This window comes from Oculina patagonica, chromosome 11, assembly GCF_052425735.1.
Source record: "Oculina patagonica isolate OP01 chromosome 11, crgOcupat, whole genome shotgun sequence".
NCBI lineage: Eukaryota > Metazoa > Cnidaria > Anthozoa > Scleractinia > Oculinidae > Oculina > Oculina patagonica.
Window position 1 is genome coordinate 13,895,628 of NC_135768.1, and position 14,246 is coordinate 13,909,873.

At 39.9% G+C, this 14,246-nt stretch overlaps 1 protein-coding gene across 3 annotated transcripts; it reads right to left on the reverse strand.

Annotated features, from left to right (window-relative positions):
- Window positions 1-729: 729 nt before the first annotated feature.
- Window positions 730-14,228, reverse strand: LOC144630326 (heterogeneous nuclear ribonucleoprotein U-like protein 1). 3 transcript variants are annotated; one of them, XR_013566504.1, is made up of 14 exons: window positions 13,593-14,228; window positions 10,662-10,722; window positions 10,344-10,402; window positions 10,001-10,140; window positions 9,190-9,286; window positions 8,670-8,782; window positions 7,933-8,085; window positions 7,534-7,641; window positions 4,620-4,742; window positions 3,817-3,942; window positions 3,523-3,688; window positions 2,625-3,002; window positions 1,400-2,087; window positions 730-1,360 (listed from the first exon to the last, which is right to left on the reverse strand). XR_013566504.1 is itself a non-coding variant. In XM_078488679.1 (13 exons), exons 1-13 carry the CDS (start codon window positions 14,107-14,109, stop codon window positions 1,690-1,692), a joined length of 2,442 nt encoding a protein of 813 aa, XP_078344805.1. In that variant the 5' UTR covers window positions 14,110-14,228; the 3' UTR covers window positions 730-1,689. The 3 variants fall into 3 exon arrangements, 1 of the variants encoding a protein (XP_078344805.1); XR_013566503.1 differs by having other exon boundaries at window positions 10,344-10,405; XM_078488679.1 differs by having other exon boundaries at window positions 730-2,087; window positions 10,344-10,405.
- Window positions 14,229-14,246: the final 18 nt, after the last annotated feature.

Genomic DNA, 14,246 nt, shown 5'->3' on the forward strand with positions numbered 1-14,246 from the left:
CCAAGACCTTTTTTCATGCCTTTGTGCATGAAAACGGCTCGCATAAACCCGTTGTCGTGAGTTTTTTTATGCTGAGCATGAAAATGGCTCATAATCACCCGTTGTCATGGGTTTTTTATGCTGGGCATGAACATGTCTCGTCCCCAGTCGTCTTTTGAGTCCGTCGTGAGTCTAGAAGGGAATCATCATTCGCGTCTTGCAATTGGTATAAGAGACGACTAAGGACGAGTCAGCATGCTGGGCATGAAAATGGCTCATTTCCGGTTCATGCACAACATGAACCGGCCGGAATTCACCTGTTGTCAGAAGTTTTTCCTGCTGGGCATGTGAACCAGATTTTATGGGGTAAATAAAACATAGAAATAAAGGGAAGCCTTGAGCCAAGCGGCCCATACTGCCGGAGCTTATCCCGGTTTCTGTAGCATCAAAGCAGCTAAGAATATTTCTACTCCCCTCTGAATGGGATGCTAGTCCATCACAGCGTACACCCCAAGCATTATGTCACTGGTAACCATTTATACACCTGGGAGGAGAGAGGCACTATGAAAGGTAAGTGTCTTTCCTAAGAACACAACATAGTGACCCCGGCCAGGGCTCAAACCCGGACCGCTCAATCCGCTTTCCGGCGCACTAATCATTAAGCTACCACGCCTCCCACTTCAACGAAGTAACCTCCACATTATACTGGAGGTTATGCAGTGAGATTGAATCACAACAACAAAGATCGTAAAAACTGTTTAAAGTCTCCATCAGGTGAAATTCATTTTAAAATCCCATGTACAAACAATAATCAAATGCTTTGAACAGGCATTGTAAAATAACAAACATGCATCAAGCAACACTGAAAAACACAAGTATAAATCTACACACTTAAATGGAACTCAAGGACTGGTACTACTGCTTTTCTGAACTAAAATAGCTAACTGAGCAAAAGCAAAAAAACTGTACATCATAGATTGCGTGCATGGAAAGTGTCCATAAAATCTCGTTCTAACTAAAAACGTTCAAGTACAAAACCTCAACACCACACATTACACCATGTCTTTCTGATGCGAGGGCAAGGTAGGAATTGTAGAATACAAACAAGATACAAAATAATAATGGGTCATCTGCAGAGATTTCACTACAAAACCTAGGTTCTCTGTGATTATCAAATTACATGTACCCTGTTCTTGCAAGACCTTCCATAGAGATCGGTCTCTATGGCTAATATCTTGTACAACGTAGAGGGAACAAGAAAATGCACACAATTAAAATCCTGGGGCAATGATAACAGGTTCAAGATTAGACTTTGCCTAAGCTCATCATACCTGTAGTTGACCTGTAACATGATAATACGCAAGCAGTTTGGCAAGAACCTCTTCAGGTTGAAGAACAGCTAGCACCAATAGTTAAGTACGATAGAAAAACGTCAGTGCGAATGCATTGAAGATAATTATCTATAGCTCAAAATATACATAATGTATTACTGAGCTTTCTCTTTTAATCAAAGCTAAATGGATGTGTATTACCATGTGACAAGCCTCTAAACCTTGTTACTTTCCTGTCACCTACCACTAAAAAAAACCTAAACAAAAACAGCTAAAGTTAAACAAATCTACTTCTCTAACTACCTACCTACTATCACTAAAACACTTCTATAAACACTTCATGTACTCTATTTATCTCCAAGAAATGTCCATGGACAACCTAATAACCAGTACCACTGCCATAGCTGCCATACTGGTTCTGTTGTTGTGGCTGCTGCTGATAGCTGGCATAATAATTCTGGTAACTCTGGTAGGCTGGTTGCTGTGCAGTCTGTCCATACGCCTGCTGTTGCTGTGTATAGCCTGTTTGTTGGTAACCTGTGGTTGCCTGGTATCCCTGGTTGTAGTTGTAGTACTGGTTATAAGCAGCGCTTGTGCCGTACTGCTGTTGTTGTGGAGTGTAGGATGGGGTTTGAGCAGTGGTCTGCTGTTGCTGTTGGTTATAACTCTGCTGATAGCGAGGTCTCTGCTGCTGATTTGACTGCTGGTGCTGACGGTATGAAGACTGCTGCTGGCGGTAACCTCCACCTCCATACCCACCACCACCATAGCCTCCACCTGATGACAAAGAAAACATTAAAATCAGATCAGGATACATTAACATGATCTACACTACACTACAATAAACTCTCATTGTAACAAAGTTCCTAGTGACAAAATAATTTTCTACCTTTGAGACAAGCATTTTTTTTTTCCATTAGTTTAGGAACATGTGAATAGAGAAAAGACTAAAGACCACAGTAAAAGCTCATAGCAGGACTCAATTTCATAATGATCCACGACTTCAGGGAAAAACCCATTGAATGTGATTTGGAATGAAAATTGTTTCAAAGCTGAGTCTTGATTACAATTGCCTGTAAAGTGTAATCCCCATTTTTCGCACTTCTAAGGTAAATGAAGACTGGTCTGAAAAACTGGTAGTTCAAGAAAACAGGGGTAAAATAAGTGTTCCAATGAGTGAAGGGAAACTGCTTTTAGTTCGAGTTATGAAGCTTTCGAGAAATCAGAATTCCACTGAACCTCCTTCCCATTACAATAGTCAAAGACTCTTATTTCCATTTTAATTCAAATATAAATCATACACAAGACCATTACCTCTGCCTCCACCACGATGATCCCTTCTGTCATGGTACCCTCCTCCACGACCTCCGCGGTATCCTCCTCCTCCTCCTCCTCCATGCCCGTGATAAGGTCGGCCTCCAAACCGCTGGTAAGAGCCACCACCTCCACCACCCCGTCTGTATCCACCACGGTCATCATAGCTTCGATCCCTGTTGTACCCTCCTCCGTGTCGAGGTCTGTCCTCGAATCTGGAGCGTTTGTAAGGAGGTTCTGAACCAGAGCCCGAGCGGCTTCTGTATGAGCGGCCTTCTTTGATGTATTCATCGACAATGCTTTTAGCTTTGGTTTCAGGCTCGTCAGCATAGACAACTTCCTCAAAGAATTCTCCAACTTTTGGAAGAGTAAAACTCACTGGAAGAAACAAGGACAATGTTAATCAAAATGGTCACTGGAGTCCAAATTTTACCAAGTTTGCCACAGACATCAGTTTTCAAAATTTCCTGACTTTTTTCTGATAAAAATAAACTTCCCTGACCAAATAAATACAAAATGCCAGATATGGTAGCAGCCTCCAGTATCGGCTGCCAAAAAAAAAATCCCTGATATCACATTGACCTAAAATGTTTCTTCTACACTGTAGCCTTCAATGGTATTAAATCAGATGTTTAAATTTCCATTTTCCCCGACCTTCAAGAACCTTTTCCCTGACTATTTCCTAACCTGCCGCAACCTTACATACTTATCAATTGTCATACACGTACATTTATTTTTAATAATGTTTAACAGTAGAAACGAGACTGTACATCCTACAATGTACTGGATGACTTCCTTTATTCTCCCAACATACTTATTCAAGATTATTGGGATAATGTTGAGAGAAATTAGTTATGGATCACACTTGACACTCAAAAAAATTATTTGAACAACATACTTTTCATGTCACTGACAGCATTCTCAGGTAGTTCAATGCCTTCCTTCTTTCTGTCCTCTGTCCTCTTTTTAAGCTCTTCTTGAGTTGGAATACACACAATAGCTCGTCTGTTAAATCCTTCAAAAGGTCGGATCTTTTTCTTTTGTGCAGAAAGGTACACATTGGTCTGGAAAAAATCACATAAGTTAAACATACAGTCAATGAGAGTGCACTAACACATACACTGTACATGCACATAGTTCACTAATTTGAGACATTGCGACATGCCAATCAAATTATTTTAAGCCAGTTTACCTGATCCAGAATGTAATTCCTCTTCTTACTAGGTGCCAGCTCAAACAAACGGTGCAGACATTTTGCTGCCTTGTCCATCAACTTGCTGTACCCTCCCACATCTCTCTTCCTGGCAACTCCCATGATCTGAAATGACATTAAAAACTCATTACATTTTCAAAGCTCCTTTCTTGTGGTCCATCTGAGGATTATCCCTAACATGTGGTAAGGAAATTGTAGTGGAATTTAAATCCATGATTTCCAGATTAGATTGCTGTTGCTCTACCATCTGAGCTACAGGGCTAAACAGGAGCAAGTCATGAGGCTTTTACCCTGCCAGGGTAAATTCCGACAAGCTACATGGCCCAAAAAGTAGCGACAGCACATGAAATAAAATCGCGACAAACGACAACCCTTTTGGAAAAACTTAAATTCAAACAAGGAAAAGCATAAATTTTCCTTCAATTTTGCTACCGACAACAACGCGAAGTTTGATAAAACAGCGACACGGCGCATTTTTTAAATTTAGACAAGTGACACGGGAACCTCCCTGGCAGGGCCTCAGTCATGGGTTACTCAGGTGGTAATTCGTGCAAGACAGACATGAAGGACACATAAAAATTGCAATGCACTGATGAGTCACACAGCTAAGCTAATACTGAGTTGGAAACAAAAATATGAAGTCTCTTTAGAACAAAATTGCAAAACAGTATAAACAAACTACAGGATCACCCTCTTTGTGGGGGAAAAAAAAAAAGGAGGATCCACATTCACCACTGCTTTGCTTCAAATCCACAGTAATTACACTGCACTTGATGCATTACCTTCATTTTCTCCATGATAGAGTTTGTCCCAAGCACATTGTATTTCTTGTCTGGGTTTTCACTGACTTGTTTGCTAACCCATGTTGTCTTCCCTGATCCTGGCAATCCAACCATCATAATAACCTACAACATAAACACATCAGTAAGACAATTTATTTCCAAAGAAGTTATCTGTGCTTTATTATAGACATTTTAGTGCATTTAAGGACGTTCGCGCCAAAATTTTCTACTCGATAGATTTTTTTAAAATTTTTACTGCGGCCAGATAATGAGCAACTTGTTTCAGAAAATTAAGTAATGGTCCGTGTAAGAACTAGGCAGGCCAAACACAAAATCGATTAAAAGGTGTTAAGTCTTAATTGTTAATTTCAATTAAATCGACGCATGTGATTGGTCAATATCAAAAAATCGCCCAAAAAAACAAGAAAATCCTGTCAAAAACAACATTTTTTCACGTAGCGATCTTCATGCGACGCCATCTTGGATTTGTATTTTTCACCAAATCTATTTATTATATATTTCTCGAATACATACATGTTATTTATTACAATTGAAAAGTATATATCGTCGAAAATATCGATGAAAATGTCCTTCAAGAGTGACTGCTGCTTTTCACAACACGAGGGGTAACGGATTTGGAAATGTTGACCTGGAACAGTTGTTTGCTGTCGCCTACCAAGAAGAAAATTTTTGTGGCACTGGTAAATGGAGTCTAACTGGTCACAAGATTTGAAAGCAAAAGATATGCTTTTGTAGGGAGAGAATACCACTCCAAACGAGATGCGAATTTAACACTTGCATTGAGGTAAGCTGAAGGCAGTGGAAATATTTTCACACGTCCGCACGTGTTTGTTTGTTTCTTTCGAAACGGGTCTATCTTCACTCTTCTCTCATTCGACTTTGTTATTTTTCCAGGCTGCTCCGTTTTAAACTGCTACGCCACTTCAGAAATTGAACATACAAGTCTGGTGCCGGAATTGCAGAACAAGCGCTGTTCAAAGCTGAACCGTCGCTTCGATTCTTCTTCGGCAAGACAGCATAAACATTTTACAAAAACGAACATTTCGGCGTTCTCGTTATCGCTTGTATCTGTTCTTTGGAGAGTTTCAAAGAAATTTGTGCCAGGGGAATCGATTGGAGTACATGGAGTCTGTTTTTATCAAAACCTTTCCCGCGGCTCGGAAATGGACTTGACCTGGAAACGGACACGACAGACGGCGATTATTATTTTTGTTGATGTGGTGGACATTGCTTCAGCATAAGATGTATTAGAAGACTTGTTTTGAAAAGCATTACCGAACTTTTTCATCGAGGTATTTTTATTTTCAGTCTGTATTTAGAATGTTTGTTGCTGTTGGTGATATTTCGCGCGACTTTGGCGCGTTCCCGATATCCGCGTGAGTTGTTGCTGTTTTGGATCACAAATTGGCAGTTCCTTTGTGAAATCCGAGCGAAATGTTTTTCACGAGGTCGCTGATTGATGTATCGCTGAGTTAACGCCTGTGTCGCACATGGAGGTTGGGTGCCAAGGAACCTGGGGGCTGGAGCTGCCGACCCCGAACCCAGGTAGCAAGAACACCCCGAAAGCCTTCCCTAGCCACAACCCAGCCACGAGCCCCGCCCGCCACACCCAGCCCCATCCCAGCACCCGTCACACTGAAAGAAATTCAGTGGAAAAAAAAAAAAAAATTGAAGTAAGCCACAACGCCTCGAGCACAAAACTCAGTGAAGCTACGCGACTCAGTGAAACTACTAGCACGTGCAAAGGCGCACGCATAAGAACGCAACAGGTAACCGCTGACCACGAGAGCGCCGGAAGTTGCCCGCAGCGCTTGACACGAAGTAAACGCCATGCAAAGGAAATTGCCAGCCCGCCAATGTACGCTAATAAACGCCAAGCCACGCCAACGCCACGCTAACGCCAGACAACTACAGAACAGCCACAATTAGCTCCTAGTCGCTAACTAAGTTAAATAATATATTTAACCTCGTTAAATAATATATTTAACCTCATCTAATCCCAAAGTTATTTTAAATCATTCTATCTTTCTCCCTTTTGGCACGTAGAAATTGTCCAAATTTTAGATATGTTACAGTTTTGAATGTATTGAATGGGTAGCCGAAATAAAATGTTGTTTGAATGGTTTACGAGTTATCTTAATTAAAATTTTAAATTCAAATTTCGCGCTTTTTGCGTATGGGCCAATCAGGTCTCTCAGATTTAATTTGATTAGAGAAATTAGCGCCTGAAGCCTAACTGCCGCTATTTCACTAGCCTATTGTTCTTTTGCCTAGTTCTTACACGGACCATTACTTAATGTAAAAAAAGTTGGGGTCACCGACTTTGTTTCAGAGATAAAGCGTGTGGAAAACTACCCTGATTTTGAAAAATTGGTGTGCGTAATTCAGCAGTGTTTACAAGGCTTGTAGTTAAAAAATCAAAGATTAGTGAACGGAGGCAAACGATCTTAGTCACATTTTGTAAAAGGGCATCTGTTACATAAATAATTCATAGTGTTGATATCCTTTTTGTAAGACTTAACTCTGAAAAAGGCATTAAAAACTGTCGTACGGCAAAACGAAAAGCTCAAAAAGCGTAATTCAAACGTCAGTCGGACAATAAAAACAAACTTCTACTCGTTAGATTTTTTCATTTTCTCGCAAAACGTAGATATTAATTTACAAAAGTAATCCGTTAAGAAAAAAGTAGGGGTCAACAACCATTTAAGAGAGCAAACTCCAAGCAAAGTGAGCGGAACGGCTACCCACCCTATATGTTCTGAGAAAGTTTTCTCAACGCGCACGCTCAATGAATTGTGTGGCATGACGTTGCGACATGAATTACATGCGCAGTGAGGATGCGCACAAACAATTAGCACAAACGTCCTTAAGTGACCAGGAAGTGAAAACTTACCTCGCACTCTTTCTTAGTTGTAGGTCCTCTTGTTCCATGTACCAAAGACTCTTCACCAGCTGACTGTATGAAGGTGTACCCTTCCTTTGCTGGGAACCATGGCTCTTCCTACACAAAAGAAATATACAGTACATGTAAGGTCAAAGCATAATCACTGGTGTCCCAGTATTTTACAGTACATGTACATTCTGGCCTTTGAATAAACAAAAAGACAAACTATTGTAAATAAACAGAAAACAATTGTTTAAGTCCTAACATGTGAGTAGTCAACCAGTTGGCTTTAAACAAAGCATGAAGAAGTTGAACTTGAGCTATGCTGCCTCCACTCAAACAGCCACTGTTACATTTTGAACGACACAGTAGTAATTTTAATGGATAGAAACATTAACAGTCTGTTACCTGAGATCCAAAGTTGACAGTAAACTCAGCATTTTTGATGAGTACGTGAGGGTGAAGGGCCTTGTCTTCCAGATCTTCTGTCAGTTCAAAAGCCACTCCAAGGTCTTCACCATTTTTGCTGAATGAAATTGTTTTGGGATCACTCTCCAAGTCCTAGAGTAAAATCAGCAAAATTAATAAGTCTATTACCTTAAATGATACAGGTAAATGTACAGTGTACTCAAGAAAGACTGGTTCTAAGGCAGCATCTTTCCTGAGTCACTAGGAATTTGTCATAAAATGGTAGTTTGGACTATACTGCTGCTTCACTGCCCTAGCACACATACATGTACAGTAGTAACAAGATTGTAGGTAAGATTCCAAGAATTCGAAGTTGCAGCAACCCTCAGCTTCATCATGCACCTTTTACATGTATTTCAATCACCTGCAGTACACTCAAAAGTAAGTTGACAGTCCTTTGTGCCTTGATCCTCGAAACTTGATTCTCAAAGATTTTGATATTGCATATACAAGAAACCCTCTTTTCTTGATCCTCAAAACTCAATTTTTGCTTGATTCTTGTGTCAAGAAATTCAAGCCATTTGATTGACAAGATGCGAGAATTGAGTTTTGAGGATTCAGACAAGACGGTCAACTTACTTTTTTAGTGGTACTGTACAGTACAACTGGTGTGCAGATTAAAACACAGTTCAACAAAATGAAAACAAGACAGTGTTATAACAATTATTGTTACTTACTAAATAGCACCCAATTACATCATCAGCACCAAATGTTTGCCCATACTCTGTAAACTCTGAGTCTAGAGCTTTCTTTCCTGATGAATCATAACCATATGAGACCTTGTCTTCACCTGAGGACAAAACAGACAGCAAAAGTTGTTAACTAAAAAACCCACGCGAGCCTTGTCGAGTTATAATTTCTGAGAGAAGATGTAAAATTTCCAAGGAATTGGCAGTAGTTGCATGTTATCAAAGGTAGGACCAAAAAGGTAAACATTCATATGTCATGTACAGTAGATAATTAATCCTCTTTGCCCACATTAGCAAAATCTGTGTATTTACTCATAAAAAAAAAATAGAAGACAACTCAAACTGTTGAGTATACCCAGTAGAGTACCCAAGAACTCACATACAATACTGGTACACATATTTCAACTATGGGGCCTGACAATAAGAGTCACTTTATGCTATGGATATTTTACTGCTGCCTAGTAAACAGCCTTTCCTTGGCAGTGGCATTGCTGTTTCAAATACTTACCCAGCTGAAGGTTGGCAGAATCAGCTGACCACCCAACCCTCAAAACATTCTTAGGATCCTCAGCATCAGGCAGGTCTACAGACACAAATGATGTCACCTATGTATAAAAACAAAGACAACTAAGCCTTGTATAATGTACTTGATGATTGCTGAACAAGGTTATCTCCACTAGTCTGGTAGCCAGAAGCTGCTCAAAAAGTTTCAATCATCCACATTTTACTTTGATAAGTACACCAGTGTGGTATTCAAATTTCTATGCTTTGTTTGTAACGGTGTATGGTATAATACAAGACCAGTTGTACCACACTGATGATTTCACTGCCTGCAACATCTGTGGAAAAACTACAAGGAATGGGTTATATTCACACATGCAAATTCATTCTCATTCCCATAGCCCTCATTGCTTCTCTTAGCCGACAAAGCCTTGGCACAAGAAACTAAGGGCTCTGGGGACATAGGATCAAATTTATTTGATTGGCTGTTTGAAACAGAGAATTCTTGAACATAAGTAATAACTCTATCATACATTCTTTTGAAACATCATGACTATCATGACTGCATACATAAAACCGGAAGTCTAGAATCAAGGACTGGAAATCCCGTTTCCCCAGAGCCCTTTGTTTCTCCATCAAGGCCCAGCCGGCTAATTAAGAGAAACGTAAAGGGCTATGGGGACGATCTAACGATGCGAACCCACAACAACCGAATATAAGCATGTCTTCTAGTTCATCAGAATGATGGGTGACTTCTATAATATGTTGTAAATGGGGTTTCAATAAAACATCACGCCTATGATTGTTAATGTGCCCACCTTGCATTCAAAGCAAACTTTTCCTTTAGTGGTACCCCAAGTAGCTCTTGCGCCAGCAAGGAGATATGCAAACCCTTCATCCTCCAATGGTTTGCCACTCAGACCGTCTGGGGCAACTTTCAGATGCAGGTCGCAGTTGTCTAACAAAAAAAAAAATAAAACATACAAAAATTGAAAAAGAAGTCTCCTAAAAAGTGTGCATGACCATACAAGCCAAGCACGTTTCACAACTACTTTAGTGTAAACTAATGATTTCTTGTGAATTAAGTTTTGAAGTGCTCCTTTAGAATCTTATTGTTACAAGTGTATCTAACACATTGTACTCGCCGTTCCTTCCACTTACATTTGTCCAAGACGACTAATGAGTCGTCAAGCTGAATCTCCTCATCCTCGGGTTCAACTCTACTGGAGGGAAAAATGAAATGTAGAAAACTCAGATGAAATCCTCAGTGCAGTCTGCATCTAGCAGACGCCGCCGACTGTTGACCTATCTCCTGGGGTGACAGAAGCATATAGAGTCATTCCATGGATCAATTTGAAATCATGCTGCTACTAACAGATAATTGGTTGTTCCCTGCGCTAGGAAACACTTTTATACCCCTGGTTAAGATTTTTTGGATGCACTGATTTCGCTGCATCCAGCTGGGCTGCAAGAAATTACCTGGCTTCTGTGGAAATCTCTACATCATCGTCAGCGTCTCCATCCTTGTCTGCAGTCTCTCCTGAAAACAAATCCAAAGTAAACACCATTAACAAAGAACTTTTGGTAAAGTACTTTCTGGAGGTGATCAATACCTTATACATCTGATTTAGTTAGTTAGGTTTACATGTTCTTTTACTGTATGTTAGTAACATTTTAAATCTTTATCAGCAGCTTGAATCGAGCAAATGCACTGGAGCAGTCAGTGCCTTGATATGAAAGGTTCTCTGCCAGATGAGGTCAGATAAATGCATATCTAATTTATTCAGCCCCCGTGTATGTTCTGTTCACTCGGTGCTTCCAATCTTGTCTGTAACTCCATACAAGTTGAGAATTGTGGCTCCATTATTTCTCTCACAAATGTAGTTGCATCCTTGGCTCTTAAGTTGTTAAGTAACCATAATAACTTTCTTTTACTGTTTCTCTTGCCATCCACTGATCAATCTTCACATCTTCAGAATCTATCGTCAGATGTGGCTACTTGCTGTAGTGCTTCTACAGCAGTATGATTCATGTTTATATTAAGTATCTTCATTTGATTCTCTGCATTTCTCAGAAAATACAGTAGTTTGCACTTGCACTGCAAGGCCTGTTCTACAGCTCAAGGCTGTGATTGTAGGCTTTTTGTAGCATTGGGAAAGTTTGCCTTTCCCTGCTCGTAAAACAGACACGTACAGCAGAACTGGAGTGACTAACTGCTACCTTAAACACCAAGAGACTTGGACACCAATCCAGCGTGTCAAGTGAGCAGCTCTGAGGGCGAAAGGCTGTCCCTAGAATTTTGAACAAAGTTGGCGCAACACAGGTGAAAACACAGAACACAAGGCAAAACATAACAATGAAGACTTGCTGCACCTGGAAGTTTTGCCTTGCTTTGTTTAATTATTTAATTTAAATACGTAAATCGTCAGTACTGTATATAAACTAGTAATAGCTCTCGCTAAGCTGCCCCCGCCTTTTCATAATTTCTTTTACAGCAATAATCTAAGATTAGTGGATTCTTTTGTCGCCTTAAAAAATTCCGATGGACTACAGGCTCCTCTTTTACTGTGCCATGTACGCCACGACATTGTTTGCTGCGGAATTTCTTGTTGTGTGACGCCGTTACGTCCTGAAAAAATTCGCAAGTTCAAGTCGAATATATTACCTAGCGGAAATAATACGTAACACATTATTCGTGGCGACAACACGTGCCGGGCTTATAACATTCAAAATAAACTTACAATAATTTCCAGGCTTAAATGTCTAGCAATTCCACGAGTAACAGAATATGGCTCATTCAAAGATTTAAGAAAACAATTTTTGATTCTTATTCAACCCACTCTTTGGATAAAATAAACTGACAGTTTGTTAGCGAAACGAATTACCTTCTATTGCATGACAAAGCTCACGCTTTTGTCTATTACTCATCGTAAGATGTAAACGATTTCCGCTTGTTTTCACGACGTTCAGTCGCTGACTAAGAGAAGAAACTCTTAGTCCCTGAATGATACGCCTGTCGTGCTTTTCATGTCATTTTCAATATCATTTCAATTTCACGTACACGTTTCAACCATGTCTTCAAGCAACAAATGTTTCCTTTGATCACAGTGCGACGGCTATTTTTGTCCTTTGCGGCACTGACTTCCGTTGCTCATTTGTGAACGTTTCGGCAATCCTTTGCGAGCATTAGGGCAATCCTTTGCGAGCCGCTTTGACTAAAATCGAGATTTTTTCCGGTACCATTCACTGAATGCACACATTTAACCTATCTACGCGGGGACTTCTAAGGTGCCTCCTCGGGTTCCGGCCTCTGGGCCGGAACCCTGCGGGGGCAATAAATGTAACACCTCAAGAAAATAATAGGACAAATGGCTCACAATCTCATAAAACATTCACTTTTCAAATTGCTATCATGGCTAATTGATGCTATCACCTTTAAGTTGATAATAAAGTACCTGAAAGTTATCTCATGTTTTTTACATCTTTGAATAATTACTGCACTTTAATTTCTTTACAATTCAACACCATACTTTCACTGATATCACAGTAAATTTGACTTTTCTGTAACCACAGGCCTCATACGTCCAACAGTGCAACAAGGACGGATGAGACGAGGTAGCCACTGCACATTCTCCTTCCTTTTCATGTAAGAATTTTTACCAACATGTATTTTAAGGGTGGGGGGAGAGCAAGTATTTCATCAGCAGCTTTTATTTTTATTAACTATTAAAGCTTTGAAAGAATCAACTTTTTCCACTGTAGGTGTTTGACAGTCTTCCCAAAATCAAATTCATTTTCAAAAAATTTTAAACTAATCATTAAACTTCATTAAACAAGTGTAATGTAAAACATCTCAAGCTTAAACTTGTCATTCCCCTGTGCTCAAAGTTATGACAATTAAGTGTTGAGCTTTTTCTTTCCATATACATCTCGTATCTCGTACATCGCTTCTTTTATCTTAACTTGGTACCTAGTTGATGCAGAGTCTAAAGCCTCAACGCAGTCTATAGAACACGAGGCAAATACCATTTACATGTACAGCTGTATTTTACAATATTGAGGTACTCAAACTTTCCTTCTTCTTTTTTTCAAATACTAAGCTTTTATTACTACAACACCGTATGCTGTTGACTAATAAATAATTCACAAAATGTAAACACATTTTGCATTAAAAAAGATACACGATTGACGAAGGTTAAATAATAAAATGTCAGCCATCTTCAGCAAAGACAACAAAACAGAGAATAAATCATACGTTACAACTTAAAAGCCTCGATCTATTTTTTATAATAATAAGCTTGGATAAACAAGGTGAATTACGGAAATAGCCGTGAGTACGAAACTGATAGTATTAAATTTTTGAATAGCACAGACAAAATAAGCTTATGCATGCAAATAAAAATTTCAAACCTTGTGTCGTTTCTGAAGTTGACGCAGATCCTTGATTAGTCTCCATTGGTTCCTCAGATTGTGACACATCTGGCTGTTTCTCGGTAACGCTATCTTCTTTCGGAAGCGTTTCAGGAGCTTTCTCTGTCTCTTGAGATATTTTTTCAGAAGGCTTTTCTTCTGTTGAGACAGCGGAAGCTTGGTCAACTTCTGCAGGCGTTTGATCGACGGTGGTAGATTCGCTATTCGCTGTATCTGACAACGGTTCGTCTACTTTCGCTTCTTCTTCGACGCCATCTTGTTGATTTTCTTCAGCAGAAGTTTCTTCTTTCTCTTCTGTGACTTCTTTCTGCGGTTCTTCTACGCTTTCTTCGACAGCTTGCTCCCCATTTTCCTCGCTGACTTTGGAAATCGCTTCGAGCAAGCGCTCGACAAGAACGGGTTTGTTTCCCTTCGAATCTAGGCCCCGAGCTTGAAGCTCTGACCTTAATTCTGCTACCTTGAGCTTCTTTACAGCTGCCTCGTCAAGATCACTCATGCTGCAAGTTGTTTTAGGAGAAAATTAGAGCTAAAAATACAAATAAAACTCTCAAAACCTCAACACACGTGCAGCCGTTGGAAAAATTGTGATGGCGTTACCCCCCACGATGCACTTGTGCGCATGCGCTCTACCGC